The following is a 17,652-nucleotide window of genomic DNA, read 5'->3' as shown; positions in this document are numbered from 1 at the left end:
GTGGTGGCTCACACCTGTAATCCCAGCACTTTGGGAGGCCGAGGCAGGCGGATCACGAGGTCAAGAGATCGAGACCAGCCTGGCCAACATGGTGAAACCCCGTCTCTACTAAAAATACAAAAATTAGCCGGGCATTGTGGCACATGCCCGTAGTCCCAGGTACTCGGGAGGCTGAGGCAGGAGAATCGCTTGAACCCGGGAGGCAGAGGTTGCAGTGAGCCAAGAGCTGAGATTGTGCCACTGTACTCCAGCCTGGTGACAGAGCGAGACTCTGTCTCAAAAAAATAAATAAAAAAATTAAAAATTAAAAATTAAAAAAGTCATAAGTAAAATGGAGAGTTTGCCCCGTTCTGCTTTCTAATAGATTTTCCAAGCCTACGTTTCAGGGAAAAAGCCAGGACTACCTGTAAAGTATCATAAAATGCTATGGCTGTTAACCTTCAGTTGTATAAAAACATCAAAATAGCCTCTCATGTCAAAAGCACTTCATGGAGATGTATCAAAAACACAAGTATTTCCCAAAAAAGAGTAAAAATAGATTATTTCATGAACTACATTTAATAAATAATATTTTGTAATATAGTGTTTTCTGGTTTTTATAAAAATATTTACTTAAACTTTTAAAATAAATCTAAATAGAGCAGACAAGTAATGAATATGCAATTTAATTTACAGACCATCTGAATAAAAATTTCGGCATTTTTTTCTGAATATAATTCAGATATTAAATGATATTGAATAAATTCAAATGAGTTCAAATATCACTGCAATAACACTCAAGAGGTTATAAATCTCATTCTTTTCATTTAAAAACAGCGCTCAGTGTCAGTAAGTCAATCCAATTTCAGTAGAATTTAATGACTTCATAATCTCTAAGGTATTTGATTTTTCTACCACAGAAATGTGACAATATTGAATACAAATTGTTTTTTGTATTGGTTTTCTTATGTGCACAATTCAAAGTGACCCTGACAGAATGCTGTTACACTTGAATGCAGGGTTGGGCCCATGCCACATCTCTACAGCCTATTTTACAGCAAACTCCTTTGGGGGTCCTGTCCCTGATTCTGTGTGAGTCTTAATAATACCAGAGAGTTCTTTTCCAATCAAATACATTAAAAATCAACCAGCTTGAGGGTTATAAATAATTTCAATGGGATAGTAATATTAGGAGCAGAGATAAATTATTATCCCTACCTAAAAATTATGTGTATTATTTCCTGCATTAGCACTCTTTAGTCCAGTGCTTCTGGACTTATTTTCAAGGCATGGTGTACTTACCAGGCCATGCATGGCCCAAAGAACTTGTTTGGGTCTATGGCCTCCCCACTTTCCACTGTGTTGCCCCGAGTGCTGGGGGTATAAATATCTTGGCAACTCTGTTACGTATTGTTACTCCAGTGTGCCAAGGTCCATTGCTGGGAAACTGAGGTAACTCACAAGTAGGTAAATTTGACCTCTCCATCGTATAATATTTTGGAATTGGCCCAACATAGCTTACAATCGGACAGTGATTGGTCCTTTCTGGGTCTGACGTGAGATTTATTTTCTTTTTAACTAGAATAAGCATATCTGTTTTGTTTGATTCTCATCTTCTTAGGTAAGTTTAAATTAACCTTTGTTCATCTTTGTAGAGTTTTAAATAATTAAAAAGTCAGTGCAGATAGTGAAAACAACATGGCATTTGGAATCAAGTACATCCAGGTTTGAATTATGCCTGAATTCCAATCCCAACTCTGCTACTTACTATGTGATGTTGGGCAAGTTTCTTAACTTCTCTATCTTCAGTTTCTTAATGAGTAAAACTTGGATAATACCACCTATTTGCAGGGTTGTGGTGAGAATTGGGGATATAAACATGCAATGCCTAGGACAATGCCTAGGATGTAGAAGACGTTCAATAAAGATAGTTATCATTATTATTTAAAAGTTAAAGCTGAGATGGTGTTTTAATTTCTACCACATTGTGAACAACTGATAGTTATCATTATTTCAAATAAACATTCTCTTACAAAATATTTTCTTCCTAGTGCAAAACTAAGGAACCATTGTTTCTATCTCACATATGTACAGTTCTTTAATGACTTCACTTGCATGTGAGAATATGGCTCAGGCTTAATGCACTAGAAATCTGCATCTTTCCTTTTAGAAGGTAAAAGGCAGAGCATGAAACACTGATGCCGTACCTTTTAAATATCTTAAGTGGGTCTATCCCCATTAGAGTTACCAAAGTTTACTTACAGTGAGTCTAAACAGCTGCTTCAGCCCTTTAACCTTTAGAAAAGGGATAGTAGAATTTTAAAAACACTTATTTAAATATGAATTTTGATTTTATTTGCTTCTCATAATTATTTTAGGGAACAGTAAATATGAAATTAGTGTAAATTAATAAAATGTATTAGAATTTAGGCTCTCTGAGAAGATTTTAACTATGTAGACCATAAAACAGATACAGCAGTGCTCTGCCATTAAAATAATTACGAGTTATCACAAACTTTGTAAAAACAATGATTTGCATGCATAAAAAAGTCAAGATATAAACATGTTGGTGACCTCTGGGGTTCTTTTAATGAGTGTTTCCACAGGGGTTGTCTGAGATTTGGCAGCCCATGTTCTGGCTGGTTACTTGCACCTTGAAGAGCGTCCCATCAGCACACATGCAGAGCTTGTAGCGTACCCAGTCACCACTACCCAACTGGTCTCCACTGGAGGAACTGGGTAGGCGGGTGGTGCTGACCATCACAGATCCATTTAGGATGATACTGTTTTCCTATTAGGAGAATAGTAATATGATTTATTTACCTCCATGAGTGGGTACAGAACAAAGTCAGTTAACAAAACTTACTGAAATATCAACGAGAAAAGCAAGCAATAAGAGTAAAGTCACAAACAAAACAACAACAGCAACAATAAAAAACAAAATATCAGGATTCAACGAGTGACTTCTTCACTTCATATATCCATGACATATGTAAATAAATCTGCAACATAATTTCTCTATTATTAGTTAAAATTACATCAGAATTCCTAAGTGCATAATAAAATTGATGTTGATAAAGTTTCAGATCATTTTCATTTGTAAGTCCTAAGAGAACTATAACAAAGGTACTGATTGATAAGTTTGTGATCATGAGTACAAAAAGACTTTTCCTGGCCGGGCACAGTGGCTCATGCCTGTAATCCCAGCACTTTGGGAGGCCGAGGTGGGCGGATCACGAAGTCAAGAGATCGAGACCATCCTGGCTAACATGGTGAAAGCCTCGTCTCTACTAAAAATACAAAAACTTAGCTGGACATGGTGGCTGGCACCTGTAGTCCCAGCTACTCGGGAGGCTGAGGCAGGAGAATGGCGTGAAGCCGGGAGGTGGAGCTTGCAGTGAGCAGAGATCACGCCACTGCACTCCAGCCTGGGCGACTGAGCAAGACACTGTCTCAAAAAAAAAAAAAAAAAAAAAAAAGACTTTTCCTCCTAGAGGGAATTAATTTTGATTTCCAATGTTTTTGCAACACTGCAAATGAAGATTCAAACCATATAATTTAAAGACCAGGCATTCTAGTCTGGAGGTTCTTCATGCCCACTGTTCCAGAAACATTCTCTTATTGTAGTTCCTTAAAATCCTTCTTTTTAGGGACTCTTAGGCCTCTCTTGCTTTCTCCCTTTCCTCCTTTCTTCTTTTCATTCACTCAACAAATAATTACTGAGTGCCTGCTATATGCCAGACACTATTCTAGGTGCTGGGGAATACAACAGAAAGTAAAACAGGCAAAGCCCAAATTCTTATTGAGTTGATGTTTTAATGGGGTAGGGGGAGACCATAAAAAAAATGAACAGTAAAACACATAAGACATCAGGTGGGATAAATGCTATGAGGAGAAATAAAGCAGGATAAGTAGAGAGAGAGTGAGCAGGTGGGGACTGAGTTTTACACAGGGTGCTCAGGAAGGACCACCTGTGGTTTGATAAGGTCACATTCCAACAGAAACTAGAGGAAGTGAGGGAGGAAGCTGTCTAGGTAACTGGGGAAGGGTACTCCAAGCAGAGGTAACAGTGTCTGCAAAGGCCCCGAGGTGAAGATGTGCCTGGATTCCAGGGACAGCTATGAGGCCAGTGTGGAAGAAGCACGGAGGGTGAGGGGAACAACCAGTAGGAGATAAGTCAAAGAAATAACTGAGGATCAGACATGTAGGCAGGGAATAGACTTTGGATTTTATTCCAAATTATACAGGAAGCATTTGAAGGATTCTGAATACAGAAATGACTTGATCTTTTTAAAATGGCCACTCTGGCTGTTGGGTAGAAAACAGACTATGGGAGTGAATATTTGGAAGTAAGAAGATCAGCCAGGAGGCTGTTCCAACCATCCAGACAGGGAATGATGGCAGTTTACACCAGGGTGGTGATGGCGGAGGTGGTGAGAAACAGCGAGACTCTGTATCTTCTGAAGGTAGAGCCAGAAGGCTTTGCTATGGACTGATGGGTGTCATTTAATGGTACAGGAATACTGAAAGAAATGCATGCTTGTGGGGATGGAGAATCTAACTTTTCAACTGTTAAATTTGAGATGCCTATCAGATATCAAAATGGATAATGTTAAGTAGGCAGCTAGATATGCGACTCTTAGTTCAGAGGAGAGGTTAAAGCAAAATTCCAACTTTGGGAGGCATCAGCTTACAGAGGGTATTTAAAGCAAAGAGAGAAAATTGGTTATAAATAATGCAGATGGTTAACTGATTATGCAGTGGTAGTATATGCAATAGACAGTAATTCTTAAGTGACTAGTTTTCCAATTTGTTCCAATGCTGCCATCTTGTGGTCATTTAATTTTACTTTCTTTAAATTGTTTTTTTTGTTGTTTTGAGACAGAGTTTTGCTGTCTCCCAGGCTGGAGTGCAGTGATGCGATCTGGGCTCACTGCAATCTCTGCCTCCTGGTTTCAAGCGATTCTTCTGCCTCAGCCTCCCAGGTAGCTGGGATTACAGGCGCCCGCCACCACGCCCAGGTAATTTTTGTATTTTTAGTACAGATGGGGTTTCGCCATGTTGGCCAGGCTGGTCTTGAATTCCTGAACTCGTGATCCACCCGCCTTGGCTTCCTAAAGTGCTGGGATTACAGGCGTAAGCCATCATGCCCGGCCTAAATTGTTTCTTAAACAGCTTTTTCAAAAAAGCAGTTTAATTGATAAAATTATTTCTAATGATTGGCTTATACACTTTAGAACCAACCACTGATATTAACGAAGTTATAAAGCTAGTTATCTTTTTAATACTAGGTTATTTTCCTTTAACAGGAGAGAAACTGATATGTGTATATGTATATTACAAAGTATTTAAATATTTGTCATACTAACTACAAGGTAGAATGGGACAAGAAGTGGCAGGTAGAAAAAAATAAAAGGTTTGGTAAGTTCCTAATGGTCTCTAAACAAATCTCTTGCTTCTGTGACTTTCTACTGCTGAGAACAGCAGTTGTACCGTGGCTATTCTTCAACAGTGTTCTTAGAAGAATGGCTTCTTACACCACAATATATATACAAATTAACTCGGTAGGCAACTGAGTTTCTGGCAAGAATTACATTTTATGTCCATCTTTATTATTTAGAGATGGGATTATGTGTTCTGGGGGAAAAACTGCTTATAAAAGTAAAACAACTACTTTTAAAAAGTATTTTTCCCAAGAACTATGAAATTGAAATTTTTTAAATAAGAAAGAATGATAAGTCCCTACATTTAAGTTCACTTTTGTCATGTAATACTTGGTAAGACAAATTTAATTCGCTTTAATTAAATAGCATATTGCAGGTACCCAAAGGCATTTTGAATAAGTATACTTTGACCAGAATTGTGAGCCATTAAAAAGTTTTTGGACTTATGGCACATGAAACACCATACCTGTTAAAGTTCAGATATAATCTGTTAAGCACAAAGAAAATTCACTTTCAACAGCCACGATAAAGACAAAAACCTTTTTCCTTTACAATTAATAATAGATTAAAAATACATTTTTAATAAAGATATCTAAATAAAGTAATTTTATAAATTTGCTAATTGTTTTTTTCACATCACTGCATATGAAACTCAGGGAGGGATGTGAAAAATCTTTAATTAAAAACAACTCCAAGGCATGAATATTTACTTTGATCTTCCAGAATTCTCTTTTAGAAGGTTTTTTTTTTTTTGCCTTCTAAAACAATACAAGTGATCATTATACAAAAAAAAAAAAAAAGAGAGAGAAAGAAACAGAAAATACAGGCTAGTAGAAATAAAAATAAAACAAATAATCTGTTATCTTGCTATCCATAGCTAAACATTGTTGACATTCTGGCACACCCTGCCAGGTTTTTATAAACATACATATGTTCTGAAAAATAAAAATAATGTATTTCACAAATTGTTTTGTAACTTTCTTTTACTTCACAACCCACTTTGAACATCTTTCCATGTCAAAAAATAGACAATTATATCATTTTCAATAATTGTATACTATTCCACATATGGATTTATGTACCCAAGAACCTAATAATTCTCTTAAGCTCTTAAAAGAATACTCACCGCCTTTAACTCCATATTACCACCCATGTGAAATTCAATGGTTTTGCCCATAATGAATACTCCTTCATTTCCACGCACAATAGCACGCCCATCAACTTTTATATTTAAATCACTGGTAGCATTGCTAGTAATCTGAAAATTTAAAAAACAAGTACTAAAAAGAGTTTCTAAATTAATGTGAGAATTGTTATCAGAGATAGAGAAATAGAAGTTTCAGTCATGAGATATGAAAGTCAAATGTTTCTATTAATGTTTTAGAGATGTGGAAATTGAGATAAAGATGACTTGATAATGATCACACAAGCTAGTTAATGACAAATCTAGAATTAATCCTTTCCAGTGTTCTTGAATATATTCTTTTATACTACTTTAAAACAGTATAACTCTCCTCCCACTTTATAACTCTAGAGAATAACTCTCTCCCATTAGTAAAACAAAGCCAATAAATCATACCCTTTCAGTAGATGCTTTTTGAACATTCAAACTTTTCACTCCACTTGGCAAATGAAACTCATGAGTTTCATAGTCTGTGCTGAATAAGATATTTTGAGTCCTCGGGTCAAAAAACTGCATGCCGATGTCACTTGTAATAGAAGTTTTGTTGTTTTCTACACTGAGCTTTGTTGTCCCTTGCTGAAAAACAATCTTCAAAAAAAACAGTTTATTGTGAATATATTTTCAAAGAAGACTGCAAACAAAATTCCTGAACAATATATTTTAAAAATTACAAAAATTACAGAAATTTAAAAACCGCAATAATAGACTAATTTCAAATACTTTTAACTCTGTCTGTCCTCCCTCCATCCACTTGGAAGAAGAGTTCTTTAGAATGAAGGCTTATACATTTATTTGCTTATTAGCTCTGCAAAAATGCATGAGTCATGGAGGAACATGGCCCAAGGCCTAAGATAGGCAGGGGTGGTGGTAAGAATACCTCCTTCAGGTTTTATTCAGTTGAAAACTATGTTTTCAACTCTTGGCATAGGATGCCACTGACTAGATTGGCATATTCTCTTCAAGAGCCCCCAAAACTACAGAGTATTCTCACCTGGGAAAGTGCTTTCTTAATGGCTTCCTCATATGGAGGAGAAAAGAGTAACCTATGTATTCTCATACTAATTACATCTGTCATAGAAATGCTACCATTGAACAAAATCTCAAATATTAAGAAATCATCTAATTTTAACAGATTATAAAAGCAATAGTATTATTAAATATTAATATTTATGGATGTGTTAAACTATTCACTATATTCATACATTTATAGATATATTATAAATATACTAATTTTTCTAAGGGAAAATATCTCTTTCCAATAATCAACTCTAGGTTTTTGCAAAGTATTTTTCTCTAATGCCCCTCTCCTGTTCGCATTTCTTTCAGTTAATGTGGCAACTTACAGGCTGGTTGTTGCCAGTGATGACCAAATTTTCATTTCGCCTTCCTCCTACTGTGCTTTTATAAAGAGGATGGATCACTCCCATGTCAGATACTTGCTTAAATCGAAGCAGGCCACTTTCATGAAACTCCATACTATCACAGCCATTTGGTCCAATGCGAATCACGGCCCAAATAACAAGTGTTATCTGAAAAAGAACACAAGTCCACTGTTGGTAGGCCGCATACATTTAATGTAATTGGAAAAGAAATAGAAAATATTATCACCAAAATGTTAAAGACCTCCTAAAATGTTTAATCAGTGAGGTAAATATATCAACTAATTTTCCACTTACAAACAAAATGAATTTTATTTTTATTAAGGTATTACATGCAAATAGCTAAAAGTCAAAATGTGCTAAAGGTCTATAATTTAAAAAGAATAGTTTCTTATTTTTTCTACCCTCTCCACATCTCATTCCCAAGAACAACCACTTTCAACAAATTTAGCTATTTCATCTAGAATCTATCTCCTCATTTCTAAATATATGTATTTCTTCTAAACATATATTTCTAAAATATCTAACAAATATTTCTTCTAAATATATGTTATTTCTTCATTTATCATAATTTAGGTTTTATCTATTAATTTTCTATTTTAGCAGATGAGAAATTTAGCTCATTTATATCTCTTTTCTTTTCCAGCTCCAATCTCAAGTTTTAATTAAATCCGAGGTCATATTTTCAGTATTACAACCATGTAAATATTGTTCATTACCAAACCAAATATGTCCTATAATGGCAGTTTCTTTCCTGTACCTGTCTCTCAGAGTTTAATACTTCGTTTTCCTTAGTTTCTTTAAAAATCTAATTAATCTCAAATCCTCCAATATTTCTGTAAAATCTCTCAATACAATTTTCTGTAGGTCTGAGCCTCTCAGATAATGTATTAGTTCTATTTTTCTCTCTCGGGAAATCTTTCTGGAACCTCTATCTTTCTGGTTTGGTCTGTGTGGACTGGACTGGTCTGTATGGGCCCCCTGCACAGCTGTAATCATAAACTTTCCCTTACTTTTATGCTGAACTTCCTTTTGTCTTTCTCTTGTGATGGACACCCAGTTTCCTGTATCCTCATCTTTCTTTTGGTAGAGCACATCCTCCAGTGGCTTCTAAGCAATGTATGAGAAGTAAAATTTTTTGGGAAGTGTGCATGGCAAAAATGTGTCCTTATAATGCTTCATATTTGATTGCTAGACTGGCTAAGTATACAATTCTAGATGGAAAATTATTTTCTTTCTGAATTTTGAAAGTCATTGCTTTATTGCCTTCCAGGTCCCAATGCTGCTTTTGGGAGGTCCTATTCCATTCTGATTTTGTATTCTTTACACATAACCTGTTTTTTTGCCCCCGCTGGAAGATATTAGGATCTTTTCTTTATTACTGGTTTTCTTAAATTTCATAATGGCCTTGTTGTGTCTTTTTATGCATTACGCTGGACCCAGTATGGTAGTTTTCAATCTGTTCTAGGAAATTTTCTTGATTTATGTATTTGATCATTTTCCCCCCAGTGTTTTCTGTGCTCTTTCTGAAACTCCTATTAATAGCATGTTAGAGCTCCTGAGTTGATTAATTTTGTTGAAATTTCTGGAAGAGTTTTTTTTATCTTCTAATATCTTCTATCTGTCTATCTATCTACCTACCTACCTACCTACCTATCTATCCATCTACCCACCCACCCATTCATCTCTGTGTGTGTGTGTGTGCACGCGCACGTGTGTGCGTGCACGCGCATATCTATGAGTTCTTAATTGTTCCTTTTTTTTTTTTTTTTTTGGTAGAGACAGGGTCTCACTTTATCAGGCATGAGCCACTATGCCTGGCTTGCGCCTTTTAAATGGCATGTTATTCTTGTTTCATTGATGCAGTATATTCTTATTTCTCTGAAAATACTGAATTCAGGGTTTGTTTTTTTTTTTGGTAGTTTTTGTGGCATTTTCTCTATTCCATGAGTTTCTATTTTTTCCATGGTTTAGGAGTTTTCGTCTCCATCATTTTTCAATTCTTGGCACTTTCCTCAAAAGTCTATTGATCCCTGGCTCAGTATTCATACTTAGTGATGAATTCATAGAAAATTATTTGAGGGGTAGGGCTTGTGACTGACAGGTGTCACAAGAGGGAAATTAGATGGCTTTTTCACCGGGACTTGCCAAATGACAGTATCTTCAGATCTTTTTTCTACATGCATCAGGAATCCCAGAGAAGGCTCTTCTGTCTCTTGCCTGGCGGCCAGGGAGCTCGAGGTGGAGGATGAGGAAAAGAGAGCGTGGGAAAGGGAGTCTCAGGACCCAGACTTTCCTGTTTCAGTATGGAAACCCAACCCCTACTCTCCAGTATCCTCAGGCAGATAGAATCCTCTCTGGTCCAGTGTGTCCAGAGACACACTAGTTTTGTATGACATTAGGAGGGGTAGCTGTCTAACTGCTGGCTGGAAGGGAGAGGAGGCCTAGGGATCTCACTGCTTCTTATACAGATTTTCAAATGACTTCTCTGTTTTCAGTTCTTGCCTCACTTCTGCTTTTCAAGGTACTGGAACTTCTAATTCCCAAGGCTTTTTAGGGTTCTACAAGGTACTTCCACCAACATCCCCTCCCCAACAAGCAGATTCTCCTCTCTGATAAGTTATCTGCCATTGTTCCTCCTACTTTGTGTCTTCATTTATTATGGTTTAGGATTTCATTTGCTTCCCACTTTCTTCAAAGATATTTCTGTTTCTTGACATTGTTACTTTGGAATGAGCTTTTTAGAGAAGAAGATAAAAATGCCTTTATGCTGCCATCTTGACCAGAAGTCTCCAATAAAATACATTTATAAAATAAAATCCATTCAGAATTTGTGCTCCTAGTAAAAATTTATATATCTAATATGAAATATATAGGAAGAGGTCTTTCTGATTTGAGTGAAGAATTAGAAGTGCCTTGGACATACATAAATACAAAAAGACTGCCTTGCATGCATTAGAAGTAGAAAATAACACAAAAAGAATCACTTCAAAACTGTTGCAGACTATGTTCATGATCAGTCTTAAGTATACAAATAATCATTCCTTCTGAAAATATATGTACATGCACATGCCAGAGTTTCAAATTTAACCCCAGATAGTCACAACTTCAGATTAAAAGGATTTCTTCATTAAAAAAGCAAATATCTTTGGAAAAGGCATCCTATCAGGTCCTCAGTACTTTAGTGTGAATCAGCCTACCAGATTCTTGCATCCTTTGACAAAAGGGACTTAGGACTATAAAATATAACTTTTTACTGCCATCAAAGGGTTTAAAATTTTAAAATCCAGCTGAGGAGGCAATATTAAATGTAGGCAAAGTTAAATGAAAACAGAAAGGATTATATTTTTAAGGAGATGTGAAAGCAATAAAATCATCTTGGCAAAGTTCTCTTCTATTGAGTTGATCCTATCCTTATTAAAAGTCTCATGTTCTACCGACTGAACTAGCTGGGAGCCTCACAATTCTACCCTTGCTAAAAATTAAGTCCATTAAAGGGATAAACCCATGCACATTTTTTTGTAAATGAAATTAATATATGAAAATATTAGCACACTAGTTTTTTTTTATAAAGTATTCATTAAAATTCAGTAAGAGACAAGACATGTAAAGAAAAGGAGAAAATAGAGTCTATGATTTCACTATAAAGCAGATAAAAAATTCCCCATGGCAACTAAAATGAGTATTCTTACGATATACTCACTATTAAATTGATGACAGCCAGGATAAACAAGAGGATAATCACACAGATGGCTAAATTGCCCTTTCTTCCTCTCAACCCTGTTTTGTGGAGACGATCTTCATCAATCGGAATGTATCCAGCTTTAAAGTTACTGTTGTGCTCTTTATTGACATTCCTTCTCTCAACAGCCTTCTCACGCATGGACTTCTTTACAGGACCATTGGAACTTTGCTAAAAATGAAATACAACATAATGGAACAGCTATACCCTCTCGTTTTGGTGCATTTATCTATTAGGTGCAAATTCATACCTATAGCAAGCTGAATTGGTTAGACACATTTTCCATGAATAAACTACAAGTCACATTGAGTTGCAGTTCCAAGTAAGGGCATAACTGTACTTAGAAGGAAAGTACAGAAGAAACTTCAAGGTCACTATCTGATATTTTTCCATTCTGCTTTCAACAGTCCCACTGTCAAAGTATACAGCTTGTTTCTGAGCAGAGTTGTCATACATATCCTATAGTGAGTAACTGCTTTTATTAATAATTTATTAATTTTTTTACGTATACAACTGGCCCTCCATATCTGTGGGATCCATATCCATGGATTTAACCACTGTGGATCAAAAATATTTGGGGCCAGGCGTGGTGGCTCACGCCTGTAATCCCAGCACTTTGGGAGGCTGAGGCGGGTGGATCACGAGGTCAGGAGTTCAAGACCAGCCTGGCCAAGATGGTGAAACCCTGTCTTTACCAAAAACACAAAAAAATTAGCCGGGCATGGTGGCACGCACCTGTAATCCCAGCTACTCCGGAGGCTGAGGCAGAGAATTGCTTAAACCTAGAGGGGCGGAGGTTGCAGTGAGCCAAGATCGCACCAGTGCACTCCAGCCTGGGCGACAGAGCGAGACTCCGTCTCAAAAAAAAAAAAAAAAAAAAAAAAGTGAATGGTTGCATTTGTACAGAACATGTACAACAGACTTTTTCCTTGTCATTATTCCCTAAACAATACAGTATAACAATTGTTTACATAGTGTTTACATTGTGTTCAGTGTTGTAAGTAATCTGCAGATGGATTTAAAGTATACAGGAGGATGTGCAGAGGTTACATGCAAAAACTACACCACTTTATATAAGGGACTTGAGCATCAATGGATTCGGCTATCCTTTGGGGGTCCTGAGACCAATCCCCCAGATATTGAGGGACAACGGTATATATTTTCATTTATATGAAAATAAGACTGGAAAGGCTGACACAGTTTGTTACTTATAATTTCACTGACTAGAGCTCACATTACCCTAGATCAGTAGTTTTCAAATGCAGGGTGGGGAGTCCTGGGAGGGTTCCACAAACCCCTTGGGGGGCTGTATTTTCGAAATAACACTGAGATACTGTTTGCTGTTTTTACTCTCCTAGGCCCATGAATGTAAAGGCTACATGACCAACGTGATGGCATCATCACTCAAGGGAATGTATGCTTGTATAGCCCTGTATTTTAAAAATTTCTCCGTTTTAACTTCTATAGTAAATATCAATGAATATAATCCACATAAACCAAAGCTCTTTGGAATCCTCCGTTTTTTAAGAGTGTAAAGAGAACCTGAGACCAAAATGATTTGAGAACCTCTGACCTAGACTATGGTTGAATGACATTTTGGGTAATAATCCTGAATATCAAGAGCACAAAAGAAATGGGCAGAAATGGATACTGTCCTACTTATTTCTTAGAGCTCTGAGAAAATTCAGTTGTTGAATACGCATGTATTAAGCACTTTATGCTTAAACACTAATTCCATAGATAGGAACACAAAAGAACTATAGGAAAGGGTCCTTATCCTCTATGTATTAACAGATACGATTTGTGTACATGTTAACATTATTTTTTAACAATGCAATAAAGCACTCTGTATGTTCAGGTGCCAAAATCAATAGTCTAGGCAATACACACTGCAGAGTTCAAAGGGAGGAGAGACAGGATGACCTGGAATTGTTAGGGAAATGGGGAGAAGTAGATGGGTCAGATATGGCAAGGCAGGGAAGAGGAAGTTGGAAAAGTAGGGCCAGGTTGTGAAGGTTCTTGGACAGCAGGGTACAAATTCTAGTCTTTATGTTCTATTTAATTGGGAGTCACTGGAGGTTTTTGAGCACAAATTCAGAATGTTAAATGTGTGGGCATTTGTAGGAGAGAGAAGAAAGAGGAGTACCAGTAAGTAGGCTGCTGGGGATGTTGTAGTAATGGAGGATTGTGGTAAGAGGACCTAAAGTGGGATGAAAAAGGACAGATTAAAAAGATACTTTAAGAAAAGACTTAACTGAATTTGTAGTCAGGTTCCAAAAAAGAACGTCAGGCTTCTGACAGCCCTAACAGATGGGCAACTTAAAAGTGTTAGCCAAAGTTTGAATATAGGTCCACATGAAAGAGAGAAAGGACAAAATTCATCCCTCCTGAGACGTAGTCTTTACTCTTCTCTGCCAAACCATGCACATTACTGTCTTCCTCTTGATGCATTTAACATTTATTGAATAGTTACTATAAGCCAGGTGCTCCAAGCTACCAGGATGAACATAGTGTCCACCCTCAAGGAGCTTAATTACAGGCCAGCCAGGTAGACAGACAAGGTCACTAACAGTTCACACAGCATGGCAAGTGCTGTAGTGGAGCAATGCATACAATACGGAAAGGGTACAGAAGAGGAATGCATCTCCACCTAGCAGGCAAGGGCATCAGGGAGAGTTTCTAAGAAAAGCTGAAGGTTGAGTTAACTCTTGAAGGACGGACAGGAGTTAACCAGGCAAAAGAGCTGAGAAGGTCATTCTAGGCAGAGGAAGAAGCATGGAGACTTTGAGAGGCAACCATCTCTGGGAGAACTAATTTTGGTCACTTTATGTGGATGGTGAGAAGGATAGGTGTAGGGATGAAGCAAGAAATACAGTGAGAGATGTGCTTAGGGGCCAGTAAGCAACATAAATACCATGACAAGAATGGACTTTATCCTGAAGGCAAAGGGGAACTACTGAAGAGTTAAAATAGGTTTCCTATACAATCAGATTTGCATTGTAGTAAAATCACTCCAAAAAGAGATGAACTGGAACTGAAGAGCCTAGAGATGAAGATATCAACAGCAGAGTTCTCTAAGAGTCCCAATGAGGTACTGACTGAGGTTTGACTTTGAAGCTGAAGTCTGGGGAAAGGTGTTAAGAGGCAGAACTGTCAGGATCTCGTGATTGTTTGGATATGAATGGGGCACAAAGGGGTCGAAGATGATTCCCAAATAGGACTGGCTATATAATTGGTGGGGCCCAGGGGGAAAAGAAAATGTGGGGCTCACTGTTTAAATCTGAAGCCCAGGACGGCAGAACATTAAACCAAGTGCAGGTCCTTCTCAGCTCCCTTAAACTGGCCTTGGTCCTAAGTTTCTGGCTAGGTTAAACAAGTGAATGGATGGTTGTAGCCTTTTTAATAGTAAGTATGACAGAGTCCAGTTTTGAACATTTTTGAGCTTGAGATGCCTATGGAAAATTCAGTTAAGTTCAGGGCTAGAGACGTAAGGCGTAAATTTGAAGTGGAGACTGAGTAACGGATCAGACTGCCCCACTTATGTGTAAAGCAAAAATAGAACCAGATGGAAAAAGAATCATCTGAAACAGAAGCTGATAACTTAGGCGGGAAATGAGGAAAGCCAAGGCACAATTTAAATCCCAACTCTAAGAAGTTTTGTCTCCTTTCAGTTTCACTCATTCCTCTACGTTTTATTTTACTGTTACAAATCTGCAGCCTGCCTATTGTCTTTAGCTGATTTTTCTGCATGTATTTGGCTGTATGACTTTAAGCTCCTTGAAGGCAGATTTTACGTGTTTTATCTTCAGAATGAGCCCTCCAGTGACATATATCTAATAGGTCTCTAAAAAGTTAATTATCTAAGAAAATCGTTCCAAAGGTCAAAACTTGACTCATTTTTTTCAACAATGTTTTAGAATGAGACTTTTTAAAGAGAAACTACTATAATTGTTCAAAGGAAAAGTAAGTTAGGTAAGAGGGAAAGTTACTGAAAATTATTTGTATTATAATAAATCACCCCAGCGATTACGTGTATGTATATATTAATACACACACACATATGCATGTACATGTATGCATACGTATAACTAGATTTTGGGGGGATGAGGACCCTTTTAAACCATTCTAAGTTACAAGTTTACAATGCAGGTCAGAAAATCTTGGATAAATCATTTTTAAAAGTGAACAGGAGATAGTTTTAGACTGGTGACTAAATCTTCAGAAACCAAAGCGGGAGGTGAAATCTGGGATGTCTGCATATTGGAGATGGCAGAAACAAAAAAAAAAAAGATGGCAAGCTGACACCAGGGCAACAGCTGACCCGTTTCTTGTCTAATGTAAGAGGAGCCTTCTCGCTGGGGCTGCGGTTATTTTTATCCAAATCTCTGCTGGCGGCTGAACAGGATACGTCCCTGGCACGTCCCAGCGCAGGCTTCCAGGCTGGCTCGACCGCCTTCCACACTCTCCAGACGGAGACCCCTCCTCACCCCCTCCGAGGGTCAGCCAGGCCAGGCCGGGCCGAGGCCGAGGCCGCCCCTGGCTCCTGGTCCCCAGCTTGTGCCAGCATCCTCGGCGGGGGACAGCTCCTCCCGCCCCGCCCCGCCCCGATCGGCCCCGCCGAACCCAGACCCTGCGGCCCGCGCGCCCCGCACCCACGGCCAGCGCTCCCGCGGGCCCAGCCGTCAGGACCCGGCCTCCCCCGCTCCTCCAGCCCGCGGCCGCGGCGGTGCTCACAGACCTGTTCTGCAGCCGCCGCCGCCGCCGCCGCCGCCATCTTTCCGCGCCCGCCGCCGCCGCGCTCCGCGCCCGACTGTGCCCGCCCCTCCACGACCGCACCCCGCGCGCCTGCGCTTGCGTCCTGGCGGGGACTGGGGGCACCCGCTGCTCACACCCTCCCCTCCCCAGCCCTCATCCCTGAAGACCCGCATCCCTGACGACCCGCATCCCTGACGACCCGCATCCCAGCCCTGCGGGCTCAGGCTCTGCGGCGGCCCCTGCACCTAGGACCGTGGCCTGGGGCGCGTTGTATTGCACAGGGGCCAGAAGGGGCCTATGGGGATTCCGCTCCACCTCGGGCCGCCTGCAGATTCCTCAGAAAGGGCACCCTCAAAAACCGAGAACGCTTCTCCCCTTCCCCTTTGTTCCCCATCGCTGAAAGATCGGTGCCATCCGGAGCTGCGAGGCTCTCTTTGTTTCTCGGACCAAGGTCTCCTTGACTAGGGTGGGAAGGGCCGATATCGAGACCACAAGTGGACGCGGACAGGCGTGGTGACTGCGTGGGCAGAAGTGAACAAGTGGTCACTTAGGTGGCTGGAGTCTTGAAGACTGAGAGTCCTCAAGGAGGACGTTGAATTCTTCGGGCTGCTTGACTTTGGAGGCCTATGAAGTCTGATGTTTTTATCCTGCGATACTGGGGATGGATTTTTCATTTAGTGTTGGAGATAGTGTTACCATGTATATCCTTGGGAACCTAATTGAACCGACATTTACTGAACACCGGGAAGCCACTCAAATGTACTTGAGTAGACATTCATTGTTCCCTGTTGTAGATATAATCCAATAATTATTTTAGCTGGAAAAAAAAATGCAGTGAAGTCAATAGCAACTGTTCCTCATGTAGCTGAATCACTTCTAATAAGCACCTTTGGGCCCTAGTACTGTCTAATTCAGTAGGAGTCAGTACCTAGCTGGTCATCAGTCTCTCTGCATTTCTTTTTTCCTAAATGCTGGAACCACTTGACTCATATCTCTAGACTCACTCCTCTCCGAGTCTGTGGGATAAACATGCATTTTAGGCAGGAAAATTCTAAGTTAAAGCCCAATGATGCAGGAGTCAGCAGTAAGGCTCTGTGTTAATATTCTGCCTGTGGTCTCATTGATCAATTTGCACAACTGGGCTTTTAACTGATTCTGAGTTCCTATCTT

The 17,652-nt window shown here is 39.0% G+C and overlaps 1 protein-coding gene across 1 annotated transcript; it reads right to left on the bottom strand.

The window, feature by feature from the left end:
* Positions 1–695: 695 nt before the first annotated feature.
* Positions 696–16,513, bottom strand: SGCB (sarcoglycan beta). Its single transcript, NM_001132393.1, is given in 6 exon segments — positions 696–2,770; positions 6,550–6,681; positions 7,003–7,194; positions 7,950–8,135; positions 11,689–11,898; positions 16,466–16,513. Coding segments are annotated over 6 exon segments (960 nt in total). The 5' UTR covers positions 16,502–16,513; the 3' UTR covers positions 696–2,566.
* Between the last annotated feature and the right edge of the window lie 1,139 nt (positions 16,514–17,652).

The sequence above is a fragment of the Pongo abelii genome, chromosome 3 (genome assembly GCF_028885655.2).
Source record: "Pongo abelii isolate AG06213 chromosome 3, NHGRI_mPonAbe1-v2.0_pri, whole genome shotgun sequence".
NCBI lineage: Eukaryota > Metazoa > Chordata > Mammalia > Primates > Hominidae > Pongo > Pongo abelii.
Note: the sequence above shows the minus strand (reverse complement) of the source record. Positions and strands in the feature narration are given on the sequence as shown.